Source organism: Pan troglodytes, chromosome 19, assembly GCF_028858775.2.
Source record: "Pan troglodytes isolate AG18354 chromosome 19, NHGRI_mPanTro3-v2.0_pri, whole genome shotgun sequence".
NCBI lineage: Eukaryota > Metazoa > Chordata > Mammalia > Primates > Hominidae > Pan > Pan troglodytes.
This window is the reverse complement of record NC_072417.2, coordinates 29,500,234-29,527,027: the sequence shown is the minus strand read 5'-3', so window position 1 is coordinate 29,527,027 and position 26,794 is coordinate 29,500,234. Positions and strand designations below refer to the sequence as shown.

The following is a 26,794-nucleotide window of genomic DNA, read 5'->3' as shown; positions in this document are numbered from 1 at the left end:
CTTCATATTAACTCAATTTAATGTTCCAATTGGATTAGCACTCTTAAAGGGAGAGCATCTTCTTCTGACGGGCAGTATGCCCAGCTGTCCCCAAGGTGGCCTTGAGGGTTTGGGGACCATAATAGATCAGACGTGGGGACATCAGGGAGCTTCCCCTCTCAAGCACAATGCCTTGACCACTGGGTGGGTGTGGGTCTTGGCAGGAGGAAGGCAGCATAGAAATGGGCCAGGGGCAGTAGGGAGGGGCCGCTTGTGTTCGTGACCGAGAGGCTATGGCTCAGCTCTAGGCTGACCACCAGTGCCAGCCCACACCCCTCTGTCTCACCTTCATCCCAGCTGAAGGGCGGGGAGCTCTGTGGCAGTGTGGGGAACCAGGTCTGGTCTGGTGGTCATGGGGTTGCCTGGCAACTAAAAGGTCAGTGGTTGCCAGGCTAGTGCGGATGAGGGCTACAGAATTCAGGCAGCATGAGGCAGCCAGCAACGATGAAGAGTAGGGGGTGGCCATGGTGCCGGGGGGACACCAGTGAGATGCCAGTAAGGAGGCAGAACAGGGGTCCAAATGAAGGGAGGCAGGGCAGGGATCCTGGGGGTTGCTGCCTGCCAAGAAGGCAGAAACCCTGGGAGAAGAGATGCCCACGTTCCCTGCTCCACCACTTCCTAGCCCAGTGGGCACCTTTCCATTCTCACAGCCTGTACAGAAAACCCTCTCGAGAGGAGGGAAAACCTGCTGGCACTTCTCTCCATGCTTGGGCTGAGACAATAGGGCAGAGGAAAGTGAAACATCCAGGACTTCCCCACCATAAGGGAGATGGCAGAAGAACAAAACAGTGATTCAAGCAGAGCTCTCCCAAGACAGGAGAGGGACCACCATGGGAGGTAGAGAGCGCCTATCACCAGAGTGTTCCAGGGAGCAGCTCATGGATCTGAGATTCCCAGAGGTTGTCCATAGACTAGGGAAGAATCACTTGGGAGCTTTTAAAAATACCTTTCCAGGACCCCATATTCACTGAACCAGAATCTCTGGGGATTGGAGCCTGGGGTTCGAGATTTTTGACAAGTTCCTAAGGCAATTCTGATTTCTAGGTTTGAGAATCAAGGCAGAGTCTATGATTTAGTAGCTAATGAGGTCAGCTACCATGTAAGGCTCACCAGGAGCCAGGCACTGCCTGGAACATGCATCCCCTCGTGTTTTGTTTTGTTTTGTTTCCTTCCTTCCTTCTTTCTTTCCTTCTTTCTCTCTCTCTTTCTCTCTTCTTTTTTTTCTGAGATAGGGCCTCCCTCTGTCACCCAGGCTGGAGCGCAGAGGCGCAAACATAGCTCACTGCAGCCTCAATCTCCCATACTCAAGTGATCCTCCCACCTCAGCCTCCCTCCTTAGCCAACAAGTTCTCACTACATTGCCCAGGCTGGTTTCGAACTCCTGGGCTCAAGCATTCCATATGCCTCGGCCTCCGAAAGTGCTGGGATTACAGGCGTGAGCCAGCCATCCAGCCTTTTTTCCCTATCTTTACAACAATTCTATGATGCAGACATTGTCGTTCTACTCTACAGAGGAGAAACCAAGGCTAAGAGGATATGTGACTTGCCCCAGGTCACCAAGCTAGTTAGCAGCAGACTGTATGGCATTCACCACTACGCAGCCTGGCTCTTGGGTCCATGCGCTTAACCACTACCCTCAACTGCCTCCTCCAAAGAGGCTATGCTTGACACTGTGACTTTGACTCCATGATTCTCTGATTCAAGGACTTCTTGCAGTGCTAGGAAGAATGCATGCAAATAAGACACCTGGGGAGTCTGGGTGGGATGCCTCCCACCCCCTGTCATGATCCCTGGGACTTGGGAGGCCAGAGACTCCAGGAGGCAAGCAGGTGCCTGAGGGTGCTCTCCCAGGGGTCAACAGGATACCCTGGGAGGGGCAGACAGCTGTCTTAGCTCTGGAAAGGCCAGAGCTCAGGAGGAGGCAAGAAGGCACCTATCCCTCAGCTTAGCCCTCCACTTAGACAACAGGCTTGAGGGTGTAGGACCATGAGTCTCCTGCCTAGCACGGACCAGCCCCCATGGTGGACAGTAAGAAAAGGAAGGGGGACCCATCACAGTCACAGGGCCTCCCTGGGAGGTGAGATATGAATTCAAAGAAGAGGGCCCACAACAAGGGTCTAAGTCCCTAACTCAGAGGCAGCAGTCTCTCCAGGCTGGGGAAAATGTATGTCCTTTCAAAATGCCCCTCAGGGGCTGGGGATGCCTGGGGACTGAGCATCTCTAGCCCAGATCCCCAGCAGGGGTGGCCCAAACTCCTACTCCATCCACAAGCCCCTGACAGGCGAACCCAGACTCTCCCAAAGCAGCAGCCACAGCCTGCAGCCCCAAGGCCCACCGCCCATACCAGAAGGTGTCCGTGCAGATGCGCACCCCGGTGCAAAGCCTGTGCAAGGGAGAGGCAGGGGCAGGGGAGGGAGAGCACATGCAGTTGTCATGGGAGCAGAGGCATCACACACTGACCTTGAAACTCCAGTAGTTTGGCTGCTGATGGAAATAAGAGAAGAGATGGTTATGAGGGGGCCCAGGAGGGGAAAAGAGGGGCAGGGGCAGGTTAGAGACCCTTGGAACTCAGCACTCAGCCCTAGGACAAGGGCCCTCCACCCTCCCAGGAGCAGGAATGAAGTCATGCCTGGTACATCCATTCTCTACTGAGACCTGGAACACCATGGTGTACCCAGGATGGCCCTGAGCAGGCGCTACAGCGACTCCTCGCAGAGTTACTGGTGGGAAAAGGCACAGAGGATGGTGATAGAGCGAACCCATGAGGCAGTCACAAGAGAGGCAGCGACAAAGCTGAGCTGTGGGGTCAGAGAAATGGCAGGCCAGGGAACAGTGCTTGGAAGAGGTGGCATTTGAGTTGGGTCTGGAAAAACGAGCAGCTGGAGACTGGAAGGAGAGGCCTGCTGGGCAGAGGGTAAGTGCCCAGGGGCAGACAAGTGGAGGGGGGTTGAGGCAAGTCACTAGTCCACATTGGCTGGGGCGCAGCTGGGAAAGTAGCAGATTAGGCTGCAAAGGGTGGGGAGTGGGAGGCTGAGGCCAGATGATGAGTGGTCATAACTGCTGAGAGAAAGTATTTAGACTTAACTGGGTGGACAAGCAGAAAGTGTCTGAACGGAGCAGAGTGGGATCAGAACTAGACCCCGGGGCAGAGGTGGATGGGGTGGATCAGGATGGATGGGGCAGGGGTCGGAGGAGCGGGGCTGGGGCCCAAGGCCAAGAGAGAGAGGCCTATGCAGCATGGTGGATCTAGTTTACAGAGCAGAGTGGCCAGGTGCCAGGAACCTCACTCACTGGGCAATCAATGGCTGGGGAGCTGGGGGCAGTGAAGGGAGTTGGGGAGACTGGGGACTGTGGCTGGCTGGCTGATTGAGGAGGGCTCCTCGTATCCCTCTTAGCATCCCTAGAATGGGAAGCCAGAGAGTCCTCCTCATTTGCAGTAACCCAGGGTCACCCTTCCTTCCCTAGAGACCAGAAGGCCCTTCCAGATGGCTTAGTACAAGGAAAGAGCTGCCCTGGGGCCGGGTTGGTTCTTGGCAAAGCCAAGGCACCCTGCTGACCGGTGCCAGCCTCAGCAGGGAGACAGAGGCAGCAGATGGCCTGGCCCGGGAGTGCCTGGCACGAGCAGACAAGATCCCCAGGCCTTAGAGCCACTGGCAGAGGAGAGGGACATCGAAGGCGCCCCTGGGGGAAGAACACCATGCCAGGGTGTCCTGGGCCACCTGAATGCTTTCCTGGCAGGGAGGAGTTGGAAGGGGCTGAGTCGAGGGGCACTCCGGCTGGAGGCTTTACCTAAGGCAGACCTTTGGGGTGGGGGTGACACTGGGCTGGGGCTGGGACCAAGAGGGTCATTTGCCAAGACCACCCCCTCCTAAGCCACCATCCCCATCCTTCCCCCAGCATTCACTCTAGAAAACAAACAAACAAACCACAACAACCAAAAAAAACAGTCACATACCAGGCAGTAGAAGAGGACAACAAGGTCTGTGTCCCAGCCAATGCTTGGAATCATCTATGGACTGAGGCCACCCCCAGTGGTGCTAGGGGATGCCCACAGGTACTGAGGGTAGGGGAGACCAGGGACCAAGTAACAGGCTCCAGCGGCAGCTGACTGTGGCCTGGGGAAGGGGAGGGGTAGCAGAGGGAGTGGACACGTGGGGGCAGGCAGAGGGCACCAGAAGGTTTATGAGGACAATCACGTCTGCAGACCCAGCGGTGATGGACCGCTCTGCAGAGAAGGCCTCAAGTCCCTTACCCACCACTACCATGACACCAGGCACGGGCGGCGCACACATGGGCCACCCACAGCGCCCCGCAACACACAGGCTCACGCACAGCCGAGCACAGACTCTCAGACACATCCTCTGATAAGGACATCTCCACAGACACACCCAGAGCGACACACACACACCCCTACTAAGAGAGGGGCTCCCCAGTCAGAAACAGCCCCGGAAACAAACAGAAACTCAGAGACAGAGACATTCACACATAGACCGCCCCCACTCATACACAAACGTGTTTGGCTCCCGCCAGACCCCTGCCTCGCTTACACACACTCACAAGCACCACAGCCAGTCACAGAGGACAAGAGGTGCTGATGGCATTCACACTCACCCTCAAAACACCACAGTCACAGAAACAGAGAGACGGGTGCCCACTCACAGTGAGAGACACACACCCCGGCTATTGAAACACACACACACACGGCCTCAGAGCCACCTACGTACAAAGAGAAAGCCCCAGGTCAGGGTGCCACTGTCCCATGCCTATCATGTCCCAGATATCATAAGTCAGGGAGGTGACCTCTGATGCAAAAGAGATAGAAGATGTTCTGTCCCCCACCCTGCCACCAGTGTCAACACATCAGACTCAGGGTACCTTGTTCGGATGACTGAGGCCCACCTCGTGGTCCTGGGAGGGAGATAAAGACAGGGCCTGGCCACAACCACACTGGCTATGGCCTCCACATGGGCCTGCCCCAGGGTCCCAAGGCTGTGCACATCCATGGGGCAGTCACCTGGAAGGGACGTATCACTAGCAGCAGCCAAGGGAGAGGACTGGGTGGCATCAGTGCCATAGGAAAGGCCAGCCAAGCCCCTCAAAGGATAAAGATGGAAGAGGGGCTGTGCTTGTGCTGGTCACTTGGATGCATGAGAGATGTTGAGATCAAAATCTGGAACTTCAGGCTCTGATCTATAGAGCACATGAGTGAATCCTGCCCCTCCATCCTCTGTCCTCCCTCTGGAAAGTGGGAAGAATGATCCTCTTTCATGTTGACCCCACCAGGAACGAGACACAGTCTCTTGGCCACTCAGTGTCTCTGGCGAAGAGAAACTGTGGTGGGGGAGGCCTCTGGGGATATCATCCATCCCCTTCTCTGTCTCTTTCCAGGATTTTAACCCATGGGACAGACTAGGGTGACTGAGAGCAAAGGGCTCCTCTAGTGTTCTTTAAGGTGGGACATTCCCAGTCACTCCCCTTCCAACTTCCAGCACCCTGTACCTCCTCACCCCTTTCCAGGGTGTCTGTTCCTCCTGCTGTGCCCAGTACAGTACCTGGTGGATAGCAGGCACTCAGCAAGTATGTGACAATGAATGAATGTCAATAAAATAGGACCGAGCCATGGGTGGAGGGTGGGATCTCTGAATACTCTGGTCTGGCACCACTCCCTCCATCTCCTGGCACCCAGCACTGCTCAGCCTTCTGGGCCTTTTCCCTGGGAATTTCCCAACACCAGAAACCCCCCAGTTAGGAGGGCAGAGGGCAGGAAGGGCCAGGAGAGGTCTGGCTGTCCACCTCAAGCCAAATCTTCCAGTGCCAAAGCTGTCTCCCTCCCCCATAGTCAGGGAGGGGGTCTCACCTTCCCAAAAGACAGTGAAAGGGGGAAATAAAGAAAGGGGTGAGTAGGGGAGACCCCGGCAGGGGCAACCACTTGTGGGGAAGACTCTTAAAGGAGCTGGGGCAAAATGAGAGGTGTTCTAAGAAGGTAAGATGGAAGCATAGGACCCTAGGGACCATGCTGTGAGAAACGGGGGGGGGGGGAAACGAGTGTCTCTCAAGGCCCAAGGAAGCCAGGCCAGGGAGTCCTCAAACTCCTGGTGAGAAGAGGAAACAGCTTCTTCTCTCTGGGAGCTAAGGAGTTAACTCCCTTCCTCTCTCCTCCATCCTAGCCACTGGTAGAGGGGTTCCTACTTCCCCTGCTGCTGGTTTTCCCCCTCTCAGCCCTCATGCCCTGGGAGGGGAGGGGCTAGGGCCCCTGGGGAGGCTTGGCCCAGCCAGCTGAGGTCTCTTTCCTCCCCTGGGCAGGCATCCCCAGCAGGTTCAGTGAGCAAATGACCCCTCCTTGACCTCAAGCCCCGACCACGCACCTTCCAAGGAGGGAGGGCAACCCACGGGTCCACACCGGCTTCTTAATCCCCTGGCTGTGCTGCACCGGTGCACACACCCACCTCTCAACTCCCATGAACACGAGTCAGCGTAAACACTCGTCCCCCGGGCTGGGGCTAAGCCACTCGCCCCTCCTCGGGCGCCTGCCCCCACCGCGATGTACATGCATGACCCTCTCTTCCAGATGTGTGGATGACACCCTCATCTCCTTCCCAATGCAGAGTGTGTGTGTGGGTGGGTGGGTGGGGGTGCTGTGGGACGCTGGGGAAGAGGGCGCACCCCGGGAAGGTCATGACTTTCCGACGTTGGGGGAGGGGGCGCCAGCCTGATTTTGGAGTGGGGGCCGGCCCACGCCGAAGGCACCTAATGCGGTGGGGGAGGGGAGGAGGCGTTTCTCAGGGATCGGGAACCTGCAATGGCCTGCACGTCCCCCACCCCTGGATGGCTCTCGGTGCCGCGGAGCGGGCCCCCATCTCCGTGTCCCCGCCCCCCGCCCAACCCGAGGCGGCGATCCCGGCCCCCACAGTCGCTCCCCCTTACCTGCGGCCACAGGTGTACGTGCGGGGTCCCCAGCCCCAGGTCCTGCGTCCGGCTGGGGAGGGCCCCTACTCCCACCCGCCCGGGCTCTTCTCTCCCCCGGCCGCCTCCGCAGCCGCGGCCGCCGCCGCCGGTGCCCTTTGCTGCAATGCGAGAGCCGCCGCGGCCGCCGCCGTGCCGGCCCGGGCCCCAGTCGCCCCGGTAACCGCGACTCCACCTGGCGCGGCGCTGCGCGCCGCCGTGCACATCCCCTCTCGCGGCCCCCTCCCTCGGCGCGGCCCCGCCGGCGCAGCCCCGCAGAGGAGCGGCGGAGGCTGGTGGCTGCGTCGCCGCGGTCACCCGATACGCCGGCCCGGCGCCCGGGACTCGGGTTGCAGCAGGAGGGAGGGAGGTTAGACAGCCTGGTGGAAGCCGGGGGAGGGGCTTTGGCTTGGAGTCCAACCTCTGGTGCCCTCCCAGGATCCTCTTCACTGCCCCCATCCCTAAAGGTCCCGCCTGGTGGAGGATCAGGGAGGGGACAGTGTTCTGCCTCCTGCTCAAACTTCAGAGCCCACAGCCTCTCCCCACCGGGGTCTTGCTGTGCACCTTTGGCCTTTAACTCTCCCGTGACTTAATCCTTAGCCAAGTCTGGGAGGCCTAGGATGCCTAAGTTTCCTAGATGGCCTCTCATCCTGCCCTGCTGTGTGGTTCTGGCCTTTCCAAAGTCTCTGGTCCTGCACTTAACAAAAGGGAACCTCAGACTCAGCCTTAGGGGCAGGGAGTGTGATAAGTATCAAGTGATGAAAAGATCCTATGCACAGACACTTTCCTGGTTAATTACAGAGCCCCAGGAGGAAGGTCTGCTCAAGCGCTCCCCTTTCCCCCATCAGAGCAGATCCCAGATGTGGACAGGCCAAAATCCCCAGCTCCCCCAACCCCCTGACTTGGGACAACTGAGCTCACCCAGTCCAGCCTCACTCCTGTCCATCATCCAACCCCTATCACAGCCCCAAGATGCTCCATCTGGGGAGGACCTCTGGGCAGACAAGGCACCACAACCCTACCCATGCATATCACATCGTCCTCTGTCCTATCACCATCCCTGTCCTAGCCCCACTTTGGTCTCCGCCATGCACTTGGCCGTTCAGGACAAGTCTGTCCCACTTGCCATCCAGCCTTGGGGGCAGACACATTCCTGTTCCCCAAAGTTCAGCCAAGATGGGGCTTGGGAACTGGGAAAGAAATTGGGCTGAATGCCCTGTGAGTGATGACAAGCATGCCAATCTGTTACTAGACTTGAGTTACACTCGGCTAAAACATCCTCCCTCTGAAGGCCTGTCATTTCCTAGGTGGTCACAATTTTCTTTCTCTTAATTCTCCTTGAAAAAGCCAAGACTTTTTGTCCTCTGGGGGAAGCAGGGTGTGTAAGGACCTGAGCACCCTGTTCCCACTGGATTCCCTGCCACTACCCCTCCTCTGCCTCCTACAGCTGAATATCCTCAAGTCAAGACCTCCCCTGGGCTGTCCCCTTCCCATTGCAACTCTGATGCCTAGTTTGGGCCTCAGATGCCTATTTTTCTCCCATAGCAATGTCCAGGCCTAGCTGGGAGCCCAGGCCCCTAGTATCCTGCCTACATGTGTCCCTGTCTAAGCTAAGATCTATCTTCCCATAACGGACACTGAAGCCTGATGAGGAAGAGGGGAATAAGTTCAGAATAGATGGCTTGATGCCCAAGTCTTCTTAAAAATTAGAGACTAAGCCATGAACTTAGCAAGAAGGGTGAGAGAGAGACTTCATGCAGAACTTCCTGATGGTGGGACATCTGGGGAAGGCTGGATCTGCTCAGAAACGGAAGGGGAGGGTGTGGAGAGGGGAATAAGATAGTCCTCAGTGGGAGGAGGGCATAAAACCCACAGAGCAAGGTCAGGGGACTTCTGTTTAAAGGAGAAAGGGATACAAAAACTTTTTTAAAAATCCTGAGTATCTTCCCTCAAAAAATTCCTTCTCCAAAGTCAACCAGGCCTGAGGAGGTAGTGGCAGGGAATTAGACATCGGGCAGATGTGAGTACGGGACACAGAAGTCTCCTGAAAATAGGGGCTCCTACACCAAAGAGAAAAGGTTGCAAAATAAAAGTCCTGAACATCCCCCCTCCAAAAAAAAAAAAAAAAAAATCCTCCCCAAAGCCAAACTCCACCATGGGCTTGGGGGGTGGGGTGGAGGTGGGTGACTCACCTGGGCCGGCTGGCCAGCCCCGGAGGGGGCGGAGTCGCCATGGAGGTGGGAGCAGAGGGAGCTGAGGAGGCACACGGGGTCCACGGTCCAGCCGCCAACCTGTGTGTGCGAAGCGGGGGACACCCCATTAGGGGAAGCGGGCAGGAGCCGCTGGGGTACTGTGATTGGGAGGGAAGGGCATTCCTGGGGCAAGCCTTGGCACAGAGCTCATACTGCAGAGGGGTCTAGCAATGCTGGCAAGTCCCTTATTTAGGCTGGGTATCTCTCTAACTACAGCCCTGCTCTGTTTCTGGATGTCTGCTTTTCTGTTAGACCTGGGGGTTCCCTGAGCCCAGGGCAGGGCCTTCCCTATCAGACATTCCTGAAATTCTCATCTCCACTTTATTTTTTTTGAGACAGGTTCTCACTCTGTCTCCCAGGCTGGAGTGCAGTGGCACGATCACGGCTCACTGCAGCGTTAACCTCCTGGGCTCAAGTGATCCACCCACCTCAGCCTCCTGAGTAGCAAGGACTACAGGGGCAAACCACCATGCCCAGCTAATTAAAAACAAAAATTATTTTTAAGAGACAGCCATGTTGCTTAGGCTGGTCTCAAACTCCTGGGCTCAAGGAATCCACCTGCTTCAGCCTCCCAAAGTGCTGGAATTACAGGCGTGAGCCACTGCGCCCAGCCTCATGTCCAATTCTTGGCTGCCCCTCTGCACACTGGCAAGGAAGCTGCTCCTTACCATCTCCCCTTCCCCAGCTCTCATCCCCTCCTCACTAAAGGTGTCACACCTACCTCACAGAAATAGGAACCGCTGGGCAGGAGAAGCCTCCCCCTAGTTGTCTCTGTCCCACAGCATATCTTTCTTTCCTGTATCTCAGTGGAAGTGACTCCACCCCCTTCGTTCCCCAAGGCCACCCCACACCTAAGACCATCCTTCCAGATTCCTCTAGGACCTGTTTCCCGTGGCCTTCTTTCCCCTTGGCATCCTCAGATTCATTCCTCCCTCATTCTCTCATTCATTCCACAAACACTGCCTGAGCTGGCACCGTGCTTAAGCACCGAACATTCCATGGCAAGTGAATGGGCCATAGATCCTGCCCACTTACACTCTAAGTGGGGAAACGAATGAGTGAAAGAAGAAAGGAACAAATTTGTGGGTGGCTGGGCTTTGATTCATTTCCTAAGTATTTACTGAGTTCCAAACTCTGTGCTGGTGAACATGCTAGAACATAGGAGGCCCTTAGACATGCCTATGCCTTCTCTCCCAGGCCTGCTACCCTTGGAAGCTCCACCCAGCTGTTTTCATCCTTTTCCTGGCCCAATCTCCCCAAAATAAGTCTGTGGCTGGGGCTCCTGATCCTTCACCAATCCCAAACTCCCTAACCCATGAAATTGGCCATTACTTTACCACACCACGAGACACAAGCTCTCAATACCCTTTGCGCCCACAAATCCCGGCCAGTCGCGAAGTCTGTTTCTCTCTCCCCATCCTTTTGGACTTCTGAAGCTCTGGTCACCCTCCTGCTGGCCCCTTGTCCAGGGGCCTTTTTTCCCCTGGGACTTCCTCATGGATGTAGAACATTCCTGGTCCCCTTTCCCCAGACATCATGGGCTTTCTCCCTTCTTAGACCCCATTGTGCCCTGATGGCCACTCCGCATCCCAGGTCCACTGTGTATCTGCTGTGACCGTGCTCAACTCTTCTCCTGAAGCTGCAGCCTCTCTGGAGTCCTGAGTGGTGCATATGGTGCCTTAAGAGCATCCCCAAGAATGCCCTACCCACTGCTCAAACCCATCTCTGTATATTCCTCTCCCTCACCCCCAAACATTTCCCTCCAACCCTCGTATTTCTCTCCAAGGCACCAACATCTCCCTGTCGCCCAGGTGTTTCTGTCATTGCCTTCTAGGTCCAGGCAGCTTAGCCTTAGACCTACACTTGGTCTTCTTCCAACCCCCATCCATCCATCCTTTCCCTTTCATCATCCCTGATACACTCTTCCTCTTCTCCTTCCCCTGCCTCCAGTCCCGCTTCTCCCCTCCTATTCACCATCCAAAAGCAAACACAGCCACCTTAGCCACCACCATCTGCCCCACTTTTTCAGTCAGCTCCCACACATCCCACTACCTCCCACCTGAGCCTTCTCGCCGGCCAGGTGGACCTCTGTGCCAGTTCCCAAACCAACTCAGGCCTATGCCCATGCCATGCACCCCCACCACTCCTAAAACAACATTCTTTCCTTTAGGGCTATGCAAACCCTTTTCATCTTTCTAAGCCTGATTTAGATACCTCCTCCTGCAGGAAGCCTTCCCCGATCAGGCCTGCCTATGATCTTCCCTCCTCTAAACCCCGTCCCAATTGACTGTTCCCCTCCCCAGCTAGATGACAAATGCCCCTGCCCTTCTCCTCAAGCCAGTGCACACAGGAGGAACCCAATGAGAGGGGCTCCTTGAGGGTGACGGCCACATCTTCTTCAACTCTCTCTAATCCTGATCTGCATCCTGCTCCCAGAAGGACTTCAGAGCTGGGAAAAGGCAAAAGCCAGACGGAACTAGAGGTGGCACTAGAGGGCAGATAAGGTACCAGAAATGTGCCAATGTGTCTTGTTCCTTGCAGTGAGGATGGGAGTGGGGACACTCCTCCCCATCCCCAGCTACATCCAGTAGAACCCGGAAAAGGGAGACAGGGACTGACACACCCCCAGGCTTGACTGAAAGGCTGCTGATGGGATGTGCATCCCTCCCCTCAGTCCCTTCACCCAGAGGTACAATGGCTGAGTCTTAGAAGCCAATATGCAGCAACCATGCAAGCGCCTCACCAATGCAGAACTGTACACAGGATGCTAGACCCAGAAAGCATGTTCTTACAGACAAGAAGCTCATACTTGGGTGGAGAGATGCATTCAGGACCCCGAGGTTCTGGGGGAGGTTTAAAAAGGAACCATCCCACTCGCTATAGAAGGAGACAGGTCCTGGTCTAGACACAGGCGCTGTGTCTCCTCTCTAAGCCCTACTGATGGCAGGAGAGATACCCAGGTACAGAGAGAGGAGGCCTCCAGCTCCAAGTCACCCAGCAAGCCACGGGGTGGAACAGGGAGGAAAGAGGTCAAAGGCTCCCGTTCTGGGCTCCATTCTTGCAGGCTGCAGGAACTGGGGACACATCGGACCCAGCCTACTGAGGCTCTCAAGGCCCGACTCTCTCTTAGAGTCCATATCACAGAGGTGCCGACGACCCCAGCATCTCAACTTCACCACAGGATGGACTCTCAGGCACAGAACAACAGTCCCCAAGGCTGTCCTCCTCTCCTTTCCTCCCAGAAGAGTTCTGCCCAAACAGCCTGAGTTAAAGAGGCTGGGCTCTCTCTGCCCGGTCACACGCTCTCAATTTCCGGACTGCAGGCAGAGGTCTGGGGGCCAAGCCCCCACCCCCTTCCTCCCCAGGCTCCAGAAAAGGCCAACCAGAGCCACTGCCCTGGAGGGACAACTCCCCAACTCCTCCCCTTCTCCCCTCTCTGCTCCAGATGCCTCCCAGAGTTGGAATGAGCCTGGGGACACGGAGCACGAGGTCAGACCTCCTCCCCTGCCCGCTGGCCGCGGCCGCAGCCGGGAGCCCACTCACCTGCTCTCGCATCCTGTCCTGCTGGCCTCGCAGGGCCAGGGCGTGCTGTGGGTACTTGCTCTTCAGGTGGTCCATGAAGGCATCACGCTTGCGGTCGGCGTCCGCCTTCTGGAGCCCGCTGAGCGCCTCCAGACTCTGGGCCGCGATCACCGTGTGCCGCCGCTCGGACGTGTGCACCAGCCCCACGTTGGAGAAGCGCCGGCCCCCGCTGCCCCCGCCGCCCCCGCCCCCCAGGGTCCGGTACTCCCGCGGGTACTCCGCATCGTCCGCAGACAGCATGGGGGGGCTGCTCCGCTCCGGATCTGCGAGAGGTGAGAGGGGCACGGCTGGGTCACGGCGCGCCCGGCCTGGGGCTGCCCATCCCCCACGGGGGTCCCTGCGGGAAGGGGCGGGGCCTGGGCCTAAGGAGAGTGGAGAGGCGCCCGGGGAGAGGCAGGGGCTGCCCAGCACCCCACTAGGGACTGAAGGGGGAGGTGCGTGGATGGCGTGGAAAGCGCGCCTACGGCCCCTAGGGAGGGGTGAGGAACAAGGGCTGGATACTCCCTGTTCCTCCGTGGGTTTGGAGCGATAATGACCGCGGGGGTGCAGCCCTTTGAGGCCAAGGGTTGGGGGTTTGGATGAAAGGGGTAGAAGGTATCCTGAGACCCTCTCCAGCCACACAACCCCCTCCCCTCCTAAAGCTGGTGCCAGCAGGTGAGGGAAGGAGGGGTGCTTTTTAGATGCTCCCTAAAAGACGTGAAAATGAGCTCGTAGTCTTCCTTTGAGGTTGGGGGAGGGGGAGCCCTGCCTCCTCCCTCAGACTAGCATATGTCCAGGACATACTTATCCTCAAGGCTGGGGGCCGGCTGGGAAAAGGGCCAGGGCGGGAAGACATGAGGAGAATGAGGGCAAAAATCGCTCTCAGGTTTCCCATGGAGATGGAAGCCCAGCGTCTGGGGCAGTGGGACCCCTTTTCCCTTCCCTCCCCAGAGACAGACAGATAGACAGACAGGAGAGGCTGGGCACAGAGAGGACAGTGAGAGATGGATTTGGAACAAACTTAAAGGGAAAGAAAGCAGACAGAACAGCTGAAGTCCTTCCCAGGGGCTTTCCCCCCACCTCTCCCCTCCCTTCTTCAGTCTCTCCTCCCGACACACACACAAGCTCAAGACCCATAAGAGACGTACAGGGGACAAAGGACAGCACAGAAGCAAAAGAAAGAGAAGGCCGGGGGTTGAGGTCCCATGCGGAACTCTGAATCCCCTTCCCAAATGCCCTCCAGCCCTGAGCTCCTGGCCTCCCCAGGCCCAGCCCTGCTGGCCCACACTCTCCAGCTTCAGTGACCAGTGGCCAGGGGTTCCAGAGGTCACCCATGCCCCTGGGGGTGGAAGAAGTTGCTGGGGGCCTACCTCAGCCATATTCCTGGGCATAAAACATAGATTTGTGCCCCTCAGAAGTCAGTCCATAGGGAGACAAGCACAGCCTCTCCTGCACACCCCAGCCTCACAATCCACCAGCCCCAAAGCAGCCCTCCAAGTGTGGCCTAGGACTGGGGCATCAGGCGCTGCAGCAGACACATGCACTCCCGCCCCCGTGTGGCCTGACTCATAGGGCTCCTCCAAGGGCAGCCCAGGGCAACAGGGGACGAGGCTGGAAACGCTGGAAACCAGCCAGGTTTGCTACAAGCCTCCTCCCGCCAAGCATCCACTGTCAGGAGGTCTATGGACAGCTGCCAGGTCTGCCATCCCCTGCCCAGCCACAGAGGAAAGAGGAGATTCAGCCAGGTTTCAAGAAAAGCCACCTGCCCCCAACACACACACACACACACACACATACACACATACACACCCCTCCCTGGGCTATGGTTGGGTTGTGTCCATTAGGGGCACAGAGCCTGCGAGGACCCAGCACCTCCCACTGAACCAAGGGAAGAAGGGCTCCCATGGGCATGAGAGCCGCAGCTCACCAGGGCCTGACCACCTGCCTCATGGCTGCATGCTTCCTTCCCTACACCCCATCAGGTGGGTGTTATCATGGTCCCCATTTCAGAAATGGCTACTGAGACTCAGAGAAGTCCACTGACAAGCCTAAAGCAACACTGAATGGAAGAGGCCTGATTTGATCTCAATATTTATTACGTTTGTGCCACCACACTCTCCACGATGACTGTTTCTTGAGTGAACATTGACAGCACCACATGGCATGTGTGGACTTCCTCACTGACCTGCTGCTATCCCCAACCATGGCCCTGGGTCTTGGGTGGTCCCTCTCACCATGGTCACCATCCTCTGTTGTGCTCCCCAAAATAAGGTCCAAGTACATGAGAGATGACTTTGGGAAGAACATTATTTTATGTCTTCTCTTCCTTCCTCTTTTTTTCTTTTTCTGGGGGGACAGGGTCTTGCTCTGGCACTCAGCTTGGAGTATAATGGTGTGATCATAGCTCACTGCAGCCTCAAGCTCCTGGGCTCAAGAGATCCTCCCACTTCAGCCTCCCAAGTAGCTGGAACTACAGGTGCCTGCCACCACACCCAGTGAATTTCTTCCTTTTTTTAGAGATGGGGTCTTGCTATGTTGCCCAGGCTGGTCTCAACCTCCTAGGCTCAAGTGATTCTCCCACTTTGGGAGGCCAAAGTGCTGAGATTAAAAGTGTTAGCCGCGGACCGGGCACGATGACTCATACCTGTAATCCCAGCACTTTGGGAGGCCGAGGCAGGTGGATCACGAGGTCAGGAGTTTGAGACCAGCCTGACCAACATAGTGAAACCCCATCTCTACTAAAAATACAAAAAATTAGCCGGGAGTGATAGTGGGCACCTGTAATCTCAGCTCCTTGGGAGGCTGAGGCAGGAGAAATGCTTGAACCCGGGAGGCAGAGTTTGCAGTGAACGGAGATTACGCCACTGCACTCCAGCCTGGGAGACAGTGTGAAACTCTGTCTCAAAAAAAAAAAAAGAAAAAAGAAAAAAGAAAAAAAAAGTGTGAGCCACCACACCCAGGTCTTTTTTTTTTTTTTAAATACCTTTATTTTCATAAGGATTAGAAAAAGCCCCAATTAGAAGGTCAAACCAGTGATTTCATGGATATAGTTCCTTGGGATGGTAGTGAAATAAAGTTTCCTTTTAAGTAAATTTAAAGTTCAAAGTGAGCTAACAAAAACGTATATTGCATTAGTACAGTACAAAAGGTTTCCTGATATGATGGCAATTCGTGAAATAGACCCTGACTGAGTGAGACTGGGAACACTGGGGCCATCTTCCTGAGGGCCCAGTCCCTGTCTTTGAGGTACTTGTGGCAACCCACAGTGGCCAGAAGTGTGGCTAAAGGAGAGTGGCCTGAATAATGCCTCCAGGAGAAGGCTGGGGGTTCCCTGGGCGCTGGAGAAATAGCTCCAACCAAAGTCAGAGGGTTGCCTCCCATAACCCCTGACCTTCCTCCTCCTCCACTCACCCTCACCACCAGCCAGAGGTCTGCAGCCCATTGGGTACAAGTGAGAAGGAGGGGACCCTCTGGGAGGGGTCCTTTGAGGAGGACCCCCTCCTTTGAGGAGGGGGCCTCAAAGGAGGCCAAGAGCCTTTCCTTTGCCCAGGCCTTGTGGATTCTGCCATGGCCTTGCTGCTGGAATCCAGCTCCACAGTTCAGGCCTAGTCCTGCCTGAGCCAGAAGGACCCCTGCCCCTTATGCCAGAGATCCAGGCTCCTCTGCCCTCCTAGGGCTCAGGACAACATTGGGACAGGTCTCCAATTATCGTCTCCCAGCTGCTTCCTTCCTGGAGCCAAAAGAGCTCCTCATCCCCTCTCTTACCCCCTCCTCATGCCAGCACCTCCTTCCCTACCTCCTGGGGGATCTCAGTGTGTCTGGGGTGGAGCAAACAGTGTACCAGCCTGAGATGAGTGGTGACTGTGGAGTGGGAGGGTCCCCAGGTCACCCAGTTCTCCCAGGCAGATTATGGCAGGGAGAGGTCCCAGCTCCCAGCTGCTGGAGCAGGCAGAGGGTAGGGCATGGAGCTCACAACTGCACTATATGACTGCAGTCCCACAAATCTCACAGTTGGCAGTGGGGAGGGGCTGCTGAGCAGCCTGCACAGACAGGGAAGCAGGGACTACCCCTCACTGCCTCCTCCAGGCCGTCCCTCAGCCCTCAGGTGCTCTGGCATTGGGGCTATTGGGGTGAGGCGGGCAGGAGCTAGATACTAAGGGGTGGCAGAGAGAGGGGAGGGGGCAGGAGAGATGATCTGCTCTCTCTGAGGGGCGGTGGCAAGGAGGAGCTTTGATGTGAAAAGCTTTAGAATCCGTTTAAGAACCTTTGAGATCCTTGGCTTTTATATAACAAAAAAGTAAGCTGAGGCTCGGGGAGAAGGGAACGCCTGGGTAGCCTAGCTGTCCTGGCTTCCTACTTTGTACAGATTTAACTTCTTTCTGCAGGGCCCCAGCTGAGCTGGGAGGATGAACCTGGGCTTCTGGTTGAGGGTGGGGGAGCATCCTGTCCTTAGGAGAGGGAAGCCAGTGACCAGCCTCCTGGGGGGGCTCTGAAGACTCAGGCATGATTTTAACTCTTTCAGCAGGCCAGGCACTTGAAATCAGAACACTGGGAGAGAAAAACTCAGGCCAGAGACACCCTGGGTGTCTTAGCAACTTTTCTGAGACCCCAGGCTAGCCATTTATTTATTTTTTGAGACAAGGTCTCACTCTGTTGCCCAGGCTGGAGTGCAGTGGCGCGATTATGGCTCAGTGCAGCCTCAACCTGGGCTCAAGCTAGCCTCCAGCCTCAGTCTCTTGAGTAGCTGGGACCACAGGCACGTGCCACCATGCCCAGCTTATTTTGGTGGTCTGTTTTGTTTTGTAGAGATGGGGTTTTGCCATGTGGCCCAGGCTGGTCTCCACCTCCTGAGCTCAAGCGATCCACCCACCTCAGCCTCCCAAAGTGCTAGGATTACAGGCATGAGCCACCACACACACCCAGCCTCATTAATTTACTTACTCATTCAGTCAACAAATATCTTCCCTCTCTGAGCCTAAGAACCTAATTTGTAAAATGGGGATGTTAACGTCTAAACTCTGCCTTTGGGCACTAAGTGAGAGGCTGGCAAGACAATGGTAGAGAAAGTAGGTTGTTTTCTTTTTTTCATTTTCTGTGTTTTGTTTTGTTTTCTTTTTTTTTTTTTGAGACAGAGTTTCACTCTATGGCCCAGGCTGGAGTGCAATGGTGTGATCTCGGCTCACCACAACCTCTGCCACCCGGGTTCAAGCGATTCTCCTGCTTCAGCCTTCTGAGTAGCTGGGATTACAGGAGCCCATAACCATGCCCAGCTAATTTTTGTATTTTTAGTAGAGACGGGGTTTCACCATGTTGGCCAGGCTGGTCTCCAACGCCTGACCTCAGGTGATCCGCCCGCCTCGGCCTCCCAAAGTGCTGGGATTACAGGCGTGAGCCACCACGCCAGGCGAAAGTAGGTTGCTTTCAATGAAAGACATTCCTGAGCAGCGATGGGCTTGTAGCAGCCTGACCTCCCTGTTACCCCTACGCCTGTTCCAGCCATCAGCAAGTCCTCGGAGTGGCCCTGACCCCCCTCGGACCTGAGCAGCCCAGGGAAAAGACACAGGGATCGATTCCAATCTAGCAAGCGGATCCAGGCACCTGCCAGCCCTGCATAGATCAATGCGTCCTGTTCCAGGCAGGGAGGGCGTGAGAGACCCGGGCTGGGGTCTTAAGCATGGCTGGGTTCTGCTGGGAGAGGGATAGGGGCATTGCGATAGAGAGAGACGGAGGCAGGGAACTCTGGGGGAAGGGAAGCAAAGCTAGGATACCCTGGGGGAGGGGTGTTGGGCCTGAAGGTTCCCCCTAACCCAGGGATGGGGTTGGGGAAACCAGAGACATAAGGGAGGGGCTCAGGGCTTCTCTTTTCTCCAAGGAACCTCAGTGTGCAAGGCTGACTATATTTTTTGAGTCCGAGATTCAAGCCACAGGGAAGATGCCAAGAACTGGCGAAATCCAGAATCTGAATGAGGGGAAGGGCAGGGTGAGGAAGGCGGGTTCTGCCACCCTCAGCTCAGCCTGCCCCGCCTGGGAAACGCGGAAGGTGAAAGTGGCCTGAGGCTGGGGTGGCCGGGAAGTGGCGGGCGCCCCCCAGTGGCCGGCTAGGAGGACGGCACAGGTGCTTGGGAAGAGTGACGTTGTCATTTGTTCGAACAATTCCAAATTCTACGTTTATTTATCAGCCTCATTTATTTTTATCCTCTACCACATTCTTTTACATGAGATCACTGTAACTGATTATGAGAATTAAGATCCCAACATCTTAGTGACACCATCTCATAAGCCACCAAGCCGGTCCCCAACTGGCATCTTTACCCCGGATGTAACCCTCTACTCTGTCCTCTGGCTGCCCCTGGGCAACATTCACACATGATGTCATCTGCAAAGGAGGAGAATGGGGAGAGGAGAGGAGAGGGAGGGAGAAGGAAGGAGAGAGGCAAATGGACAAAGTAGAGGAAGAACGAAGCCACCAGCTCAGGAAAGGGAGAAGAGAACTCTCTGGGGCCCCTGATGTGAGTCCTCCCCAGCCCCAAACTCAAGATCTGGAAATCAGGTCCCTGTAACCCTCTCTGTGGAGATAAGGAGGCTGGACAAAACCCCTCCCTTGGGGACCTGAGAGGCTGTCACATGTGTGCCCCAACCCACTGCCTGGGCAGGGGTAGGAGCTGGGTTATAGCCCTGGCAGGAAGCGAGGGCAGGAGGCACTCAAGGTGAAGACACCAACTCACAAGCCCACAGGACATGGGGCTAGGCAGGGCAGCAGGAGAGGAGCATGGAGACAGCTGGAAGGGTGGAGGACCTGCCTGCCTTAGGCCACACCCACACACACACAAACACACAGCATGAGGCTCCCCCAGTCCCTCCTCTGCAGCCAATGCTACAGGAGCCCAAGTCAGCCAGGAGGAGCCCCGAGGCACTGCCACCTTTGATTGTGCATGATGACTCCATCCTGCTGGGTGCCTGCTGCAGTCGGGAAGCACACGGTGTGCTTGGAGGTTGGAGGCCAGAGGACAAAGGTCAACCGGGACCAGATATGTATCAAACTAGGCAGAGGCTCTGGGAACCCGAATTAGGAGAGGGGATCCTTTGCTTCCCCTGCTAGTGAAGGAATCGGCCTCCCTGTCCCTGGGTGCCCCTGGCTCTGCCTTCCTCGTGTGCCCATACTCCTCGGTTTCTGCTGGCTGGCTGTGGGTCCTTGGATCAGAAGCCCATCTGTGTCTGTTTTCTAAAACCATCTTTTCCGCCCCATACCACAGCAACCAAAGTCATTTTCCGGGCAATTGCCTTTCTGTAAACATTCCTGTGTAATATCCCCCCAAATTGCTAATACCCAGCGCCCTGTTGAGTCTCCCTGTCACTCCAACTAGAGCCTCGGAGATGAGGGCGTGTGATGGGGGAAGGGCGATGGGGGGAAGGAGGCAGCTGGACTGAGGATTGGAGACAGGGGGCTCCTGCCTAGCTCCTGGCACAGAGGGGGGGCCAGAAACTCTGCACCTCCCCACGGTGATCCCCACTCCCTGCCAGCCCAGCCCCACCCCCTGAATGTCAGGCTCCACTTCAGGAGAGTCTGCCTGGACTAGGAGGGAAGACAGAGAGGAAGGGGGAAGGGAGCCCACTGGACAGAAGGCCTGAGACAGGGCCTGGGAGGAGAAGGAGCTGAGTTGAAGGCATGGAGGAGATGGCTAGAAAATAAAGACTCCTGGTGACTAGGGCAGGGCACTAGGGACATGGGGCAAGGCCAGGCAAGTTGTCTTCAAGGAATGCCAGCTCCCCTCCCCACCAAGGGTGACAAGGAGGACAGAGAAGAGGGTCGAGGCCAGGGAGGATCAAGGCCATCCCCCCAGCATGGGCCCTGCCCACTCCCTGGGCACTGTAGTGGATGGGGGCAGGGGGAGATGGACAAGGCAAGAGGTGTCAGGTGGTTCTTGGCAGGTGATACACCTGTTGTCCCCTCCTCCACCTCCCAGCCCTGATCTATAAAGCCACCATGGAGAAGGGTCTGGAGCAGGCTGATTCTCCTCATCATACAGCAAGGGAAACTGAGGCTCAGGGAGGTCGAGTGATCTAATCTGAGTCACCACATGGACTCCCTTCCCCAGGGGTGGGGGTAAGAAGGGGGACTAGGACTGTGGCCTATGACCCTGTGGTCTCTTCCATCCCCCTGCCCAGGGAATCCCGCCACCCGCTTCCCAAGCTCCACAGAAGCTGGGCATCCAATGGGATGGGGGATGATGGAGCCCTGGAGGGAGCTGGGAGCAGAGGTGATGCAAAGGGCAGCTAGGGAGGGTGCAGGGCACTGCCAGTCACAGCTTTGTGCAGGCAGAAAAACACAAACCAATTTGTGCAGATTTAAAACCCACTGAAGGCCACTTAGTTGGTAAACGAGTCAGAATCTAATTAAAGGACCTCTTCGAGGCTGGGGGAAGGCACTGACACCTGCCTAGGAGGAGCAGTGAGGCTGGGGGCCTGGGCCCTGGCTGCTACTGGTGGAGCTGCTGGGGCTTTCCATGGGGAGAGCAGATTTGAGGGGGTCAAGCTCCCTGCGGGTGGGCACCCGGGGAGGGGGGCGGGCATCAGATGCTTCCCCAGCCCAGCTCTTCCTCCTCACCCATCCCAGGCTGACTGTGTCCACTTGCACAGACCTGGTCACTCCCAGGGCAGGACCCTCACCTCCTCCCTCAGACTGGGGCCTCCCTTATGGCAGAGGGGCTATTCCACCCAGAAGGGCAGAATTGGGTGGGGTGAGGAGGCCCACCCACCACATCAGGAGTGGGGTGGGGTCCTGGGGACTCTCAAAGATCCCAGGCTTGGCCTCGGTGCCACCTCCACCAACTGCACTGGCTCTGCATGGCTATTGAGTCCTTGCTTCCTTCTGCTTGCAGCTGTCCCTCCCCCAGGGCCCCAGGCCACACAGCACAGCAGCTCTCAGACTCTGGTGGTGAGGTGGGGCCTCCCCTCAGCTCTCAGCTCTCGGGAAGAGGTGGCCCCCTCCTTACCCGTCCTGTGTGGGGAAACCACAGTGCTCTCTCTCCAGCCAGATGCCTTTCCTAGGCAGGAAACCAACGCCCAGAGAACAAGCCTGACCCAATCTGCAGGAGCTGAAGGCAGAGCCCAAAGTGGAACCCAGGGGTCCTGGCCCTCAGGGACAAGGATTTTTCCATTCCACGATGCCACTTCCCAGAAAGCAGCTGCCTGGGGAGCCCCTCTCTAGGCCACGGGCCCCAGGAGGACACAGACTAACAACCTCCTTAGGAAGGATCAGCAGCAAGGCAGAAACACCGCAGCAGCCCGGCCGACAGGGAGAAAAGCTGGGGTCCATGGCCCAGTGATGCCCCCAGCCCAGGGGGATGCTCACCACACAGAAATCAGGGTCCCCGCAGGGCATCCAAACTGCACATTCAGACAAGACTCCCCATCCTTGCAAAATGTGCAAATCAGCCCCGTGCCCAGAATTCCAGATATACAACCCCCTTTCTTCCCCCCGCCCCTCCTCTCTCACACACAGCAGGCAAATCTGTGACATTACCAAAAACCACTGCATCCACTGACTAGTTATGTGACCTTGAGTAGGTCAGGGGATGCTCAGAGCTTCAGTCCTCTCATTTGCTTTAACAAAAAAAAAAAGGAAGAAGAAGAAGAAGCAGAAGCTAATAACAGGCAACAGGCAACAGGCAACAGGCATGCAGACTGCAGAGCCTGGGTGAGCAGAGTCAGTTTCTTCTGATCTACCCTGGAGCCCGATTTCCTTCCACCCACTGTCAGAGTTGTATCAGACCCAGGACTGTGGGGTTGTGATTTTTGGCTTCTAATGAAGATATGGCTAATTGGCTTCCCTGGGAAGGAAGGGGGCAGAGATATGGAGGGCAGCATGTCACCCCCAGTCTGAAGCTGGAGCTGGAAATGCTGAGAACAGCCCTGGCATGTGCCCACGCGGCGCTATGTTAACCAGCTAACTCCTGTGTGGCAGCTCCGCTGCTCACGCGCCCAGGGAAGGTGTCCTGTCAGCTCCACATCTCCTTGGAGAGGCAGCCGAGGGGAACACAGGCCGAGCGGGAGGGGAGGAGGGAACACTGGAGGGTGGGAAGGGAGGAAGGCCGGTGCCTGTCCTCAGCTCTGCCATCACTCTGAGGAGGCTGCCAGGGCGTCTTCTCCCCAGGGGCACTCCAGCCTGAGTGCTGCGCCCCTCTGTGTGTGAAAGGGATCTTTTCCCCCTCCCTGCAGCTGCCTCAGGCTGAAAGCGTGCCCAGGGGGAAGCATATTGTTTCCAGGGGAAGAGACTCCAATCTGTTGGAAGTGAGTGGTGGAAGCCCCACCCACTATCCTGCCTCCCCACAGGGAAGCATTTTCAACACCAAGTACTCATCAATGGGCTCATCAATATTGGGCAGGAGACCCAGCCTTGCCAAGATGCCCTTGATATCCTCCTCAGAGACACCACCTTTCATGGGGACAGGCTCTCCCTAGGAGGCCTTGTCCCAGCCCTATGACCCTAGCACTCAGACAGCTCCCTCGGCCGCTAGATCCAGCAGGATTCCTCCGGGTTCCCAGCACACACTCAGTCGCCCAGGCACACACATCTGCTCACTCATGCTTCTACATCAAACCTGTGCACCTCGGCATGCACCCGGCTGCCCAGTACTTGCTCACTGACATGGGCCCAGTCGCAGCCTGCCTCAGCCTCCACCTGACCTCAGGTGATCCACCTGCCTCGGCCTCCCAAAGTGCTGGGCTTACAGGCGTGAGCCACCGTGCCCAGCCATGATAACCACTCTTGAACACCCACACGTATTCATGACAGTCTACATGCAGGGGTCTACATACCTGGGCCCACCAGGGTGCCCCACTCTGCCACCTTAGATGCCACGCAGACAGGGAGAATGTCATGCCAGTCCACGCAGCTCATGCAGGGCATCTGGGGCTCGCTAAAGCGCCAAGTCGATGCATCTCCAGCTTGGGGTGAAAGACAGTGGGGACTTGCCCATCCTGAGTCCCTCATGGAGGCGACATCTTCAGCTCCTTTTCCACTTTGCCAGGTTCGGGGCTCCCTTGCTGAGGTGTTTACACAATGTCTTAAAATACAGGAGTCAGCCCAGTAACCTCAAGGCCACCTTACTCTGACCAATGCTTAGCCAACGGGGCGATGTTCATGAGTGAGACCCTCCTCTGGGACCTGGTTGCCTCCAGCCCTCATTCCACCTCTGTAGGTGCTCAGCGCCTCCACCAGGGCAAGGGGGCCGGAGGGCCTCTGCCCAGCTTCCAGCTCTGCTGATGGGGAAGGACAGGGCTGCTGGGACCCAAGGCTTAGCTCTCACCTCATGGGTTAATTTCTCTGCCACCCTGCAAGCTAGCTAAGAACAAACAGCCGAACCTGCCGCCCATGATTCTCTCTCCCTAGGGACACCCTGTTAGTATCCCGAGAGACTCTGGAGGATGGGGCGAGGGCAGCCCGGAGTTCACAGTTTGGAAAAGGCAGGAGACTTGGCAAGTCGGCTTGGCCTCTGGGTCAGGCAGTCTTTGGAAGCCAGGGCCTGGTCAGATAGCAGGGGCATCTTGTGGAAGTTCTCTTTGTTGTCTAACCTGAGCTCTCCCATCAGAGCAGCATCTGGGAATGTGGAGCACAGGCTTCAAGGCAAGGAAAAATAAACTGTCTCCCCTTCTGCGAAAGACACAAAGACTCCCACCCTCCCTTCTCCAATCCACACATCCATCTTGAGTGACGAGGGTTAAACCCAGCATCGGGCTTGCTGGAAGCTGTGGGAAATATGGACCAGCCATGAAATGATAACCACTCTTTTTCTTGAGACAGTCCTGCTCTGTCGCCCAGGCTGGAGTGCAGTGGCACAATCTCAGTTCACTGCAAACCCCTCCTCCCGGGTTCAAGCAATTCTCCTGCCTCAGCCTCCCGAGTAGCTGGGACTACAGGCCCGTGCCACCACACCTGGCTAATTTTTGTATTCTTAATAGAGACAAGGTTTTGCTGTGTTGGCCAGGCTGGTCTCAAACTCCTGACCTCAGGTGATCTGCCCGCCTTGGCCTCCCTAAGTGCTGGGATTACAGGCGTGAGCCACTGCACCCAGCCATGATAACCACCCTTGAACGCCCACACATATTCATGATGATCTCAAAGGGCTCGTGCAGCCATCATTCTCTTCATTCTCACAGTCACCTTGTGAGGTTGCAAACCCCCTATTTTACAGGTGAAGAAACTGAGGCTCAGGAAGGAGTGACTTGTCCAAGGTCAGAGTTGATAAGTGGAAGAGGCTGATCTCAACTGCGGGGGTGCTTAGCCCATGTCCTTCTTCTTTCCCCTACACCCTGTTGCCCCTGAGGAAGATGCTGATTCTGCCACCAGGTCATCTGTGAGTACTCATCTAAGCCATTAGGCCAGAGCCCCACAGGTCCCCTCTGTCCTTCCTACACCCTAAGAAGAGAACGCTGAAACAACCCTCCTTCCTAGCTAATCTTGGGCGCCATCCACCCAGTCCTCTTAGGGGGGGTCTATTCCCCAGGGCTGGAGGAGAGGGAGGAAGCAGAGCCACCCCCAGATCACAGAAACTTAGGCTGGAAGTGGGGGTCCCACAGTCCTGAAAGACCTTCTAGGGGATCCACCTTTCCACAGCCCTACTCGTAGCCTTCTTGTACCTACGCTGGATACGAAGCCCTCCCAGCCCCTGCCACAGGCTGTGCAGAGACAGAACTGCAAATCAGGAGCTCCAGCCAGTCAGGTCTTAGATACTTCCAGGAAAGGAGAACTCATTACATCCAAAGCACCAATCATCTTGTGGGGTTTCTCCTTCCTTAAAATGAGCCACAGTCTGTGCCCATGGCCCTCAGGGGAACCTGGGGGAAGGTCATGACCTCTCCCTTTGGAGCAGAGTGGAGACTCCTGAACCGGAACCTTCTGTCATAAGCCCTCAGGTCCTTCCTGTGTGGCCCAGCCCCCCAGCCATCTGCACCACCCTTTGTTGGGTAAGCCCCATGTCACCACCCCTCTTGGCTGCTGGCCTTCAGAACTGCTCTAATGGTCCAGATGAGGTATGAGCAGCACAGGTGACTCCTCTCTGCTTCTGTTACTAAAGTGCCTTCGCTAGTGCCCCTCCTGCCCACACAGCACATGTGCCAGGAAAAACAAATGCTCAGGGCCTAAGAGCCCTGTTCCAGGGCCAGAACATACCTTCCTTGCCTCCTGCTCCTAACGCTCAGGCCTCCCCCAGCCTCAGACCTCAGGGGGCCAGCCTGACTCCTCCCGCCTGGAAGGGGTGAAGTTCCTGGCCCAGTCAGCTGAAACTGCTCCTTCCAGTCACTTCCATTTGCTTTCTGGTGCCTGGCCTTGCTAATGTCACTTAAGGGGTCTGGTCTGAATCTTAGCACCTCCCAGCAACTATGCCCCTCAGAGCCCCAGCTCCAGACACCAAAGGGTGTGCCCAGGAGTCTGAGTGGGCAGCCCGCTCTGCCTGGAATTCTCTGGCTAGTGGCCTGAGGCCCAGGATGCCCCTGTCTGGCAGCCAGTCACTGTGAGAACTGGAAAACCACAAGCCCACATGATAATATCTGAGGCATATTAACCACACAGTGCTTCCTCCTTGCTAACCTACTTCCTCCTCCCTGCCCTGCTGCCAGAGGGCCCCAGGCTTGGAAGGAGAGGCTCCCCCACCCTCAGCTGCTTCCCTGCAAGTGCCCCGTGTCTGCATCCCATGCTTGCGCAGTGGCTAATTCTGGTGTCTCATCAGACAGTAATTATGGGGGAATCAGCAGTGCCGTCATCTCTGCAGCTCGGCACCTGTCACCACGCCGCCATCCCCAGGCTGCTGGGATGGGATCGGAAGCTGAGGGAGGAGGGCTGTGCTGGGGTGAGGGGCATCTGCACCCTTCCAGCCTCTGCAGCCCTCACTTCCCTGCCCTGCCTCCCCGAGGTGAGCAGTGCACCTCAACCAGGTGGTCACCAGCCACACAAGTGCTCCCTGTTACCCAGGACAGGTACTGAAAGCAGGTGCCATGTGTCC

The 26,794-nt window shown here is 56.6% G+C and overlaps 1 protein-coding gene across 11 annotated transcripts in view; it reads right to left on the bottom strand.

Annotated features, from left to right (window-relative positions):
• Nucleotides 1-26,794, bottom strand: part of SRCIN1 (SRC kinase signaling inhibitor 1) — a 77,051-nt gene that overhangs the window by 35,610 nt on the left and 14,647 nt on the right. For 5 of the 11 annotated variants that reach the window (XM_016931895.3, XM_024350345.3, XM_016931894.4 and 2 more), the window contains 3 exons: nt 12,777-13,078; nt 9,174-9,272; nt 2,500-2,523 (listed from right to left, as the gene is read on the bottom strand). In XM_016931895.3, coding sequence (XP_016787384.1) covers nt 2,500-2,523; nt 9,174-9,272; nt 12,777-13,055 — 402 coding nt within the window. In that variant the 5' untranslated portion in view covers nt 13,056-13,078. Of the gene's footprint in view, nt 1-2,499; nt 2,524-3,994; nt 6,643-6,963; nt 8,967-9,173; nt 9,273-12,776; nt 13,079-26,794 lie in introns of those variants that run through there. The other 6 variants (XM_016931902.4, XM_016931904.4, XM_016931899.4 and 3 more) reach the window with 6 other exon arrangements.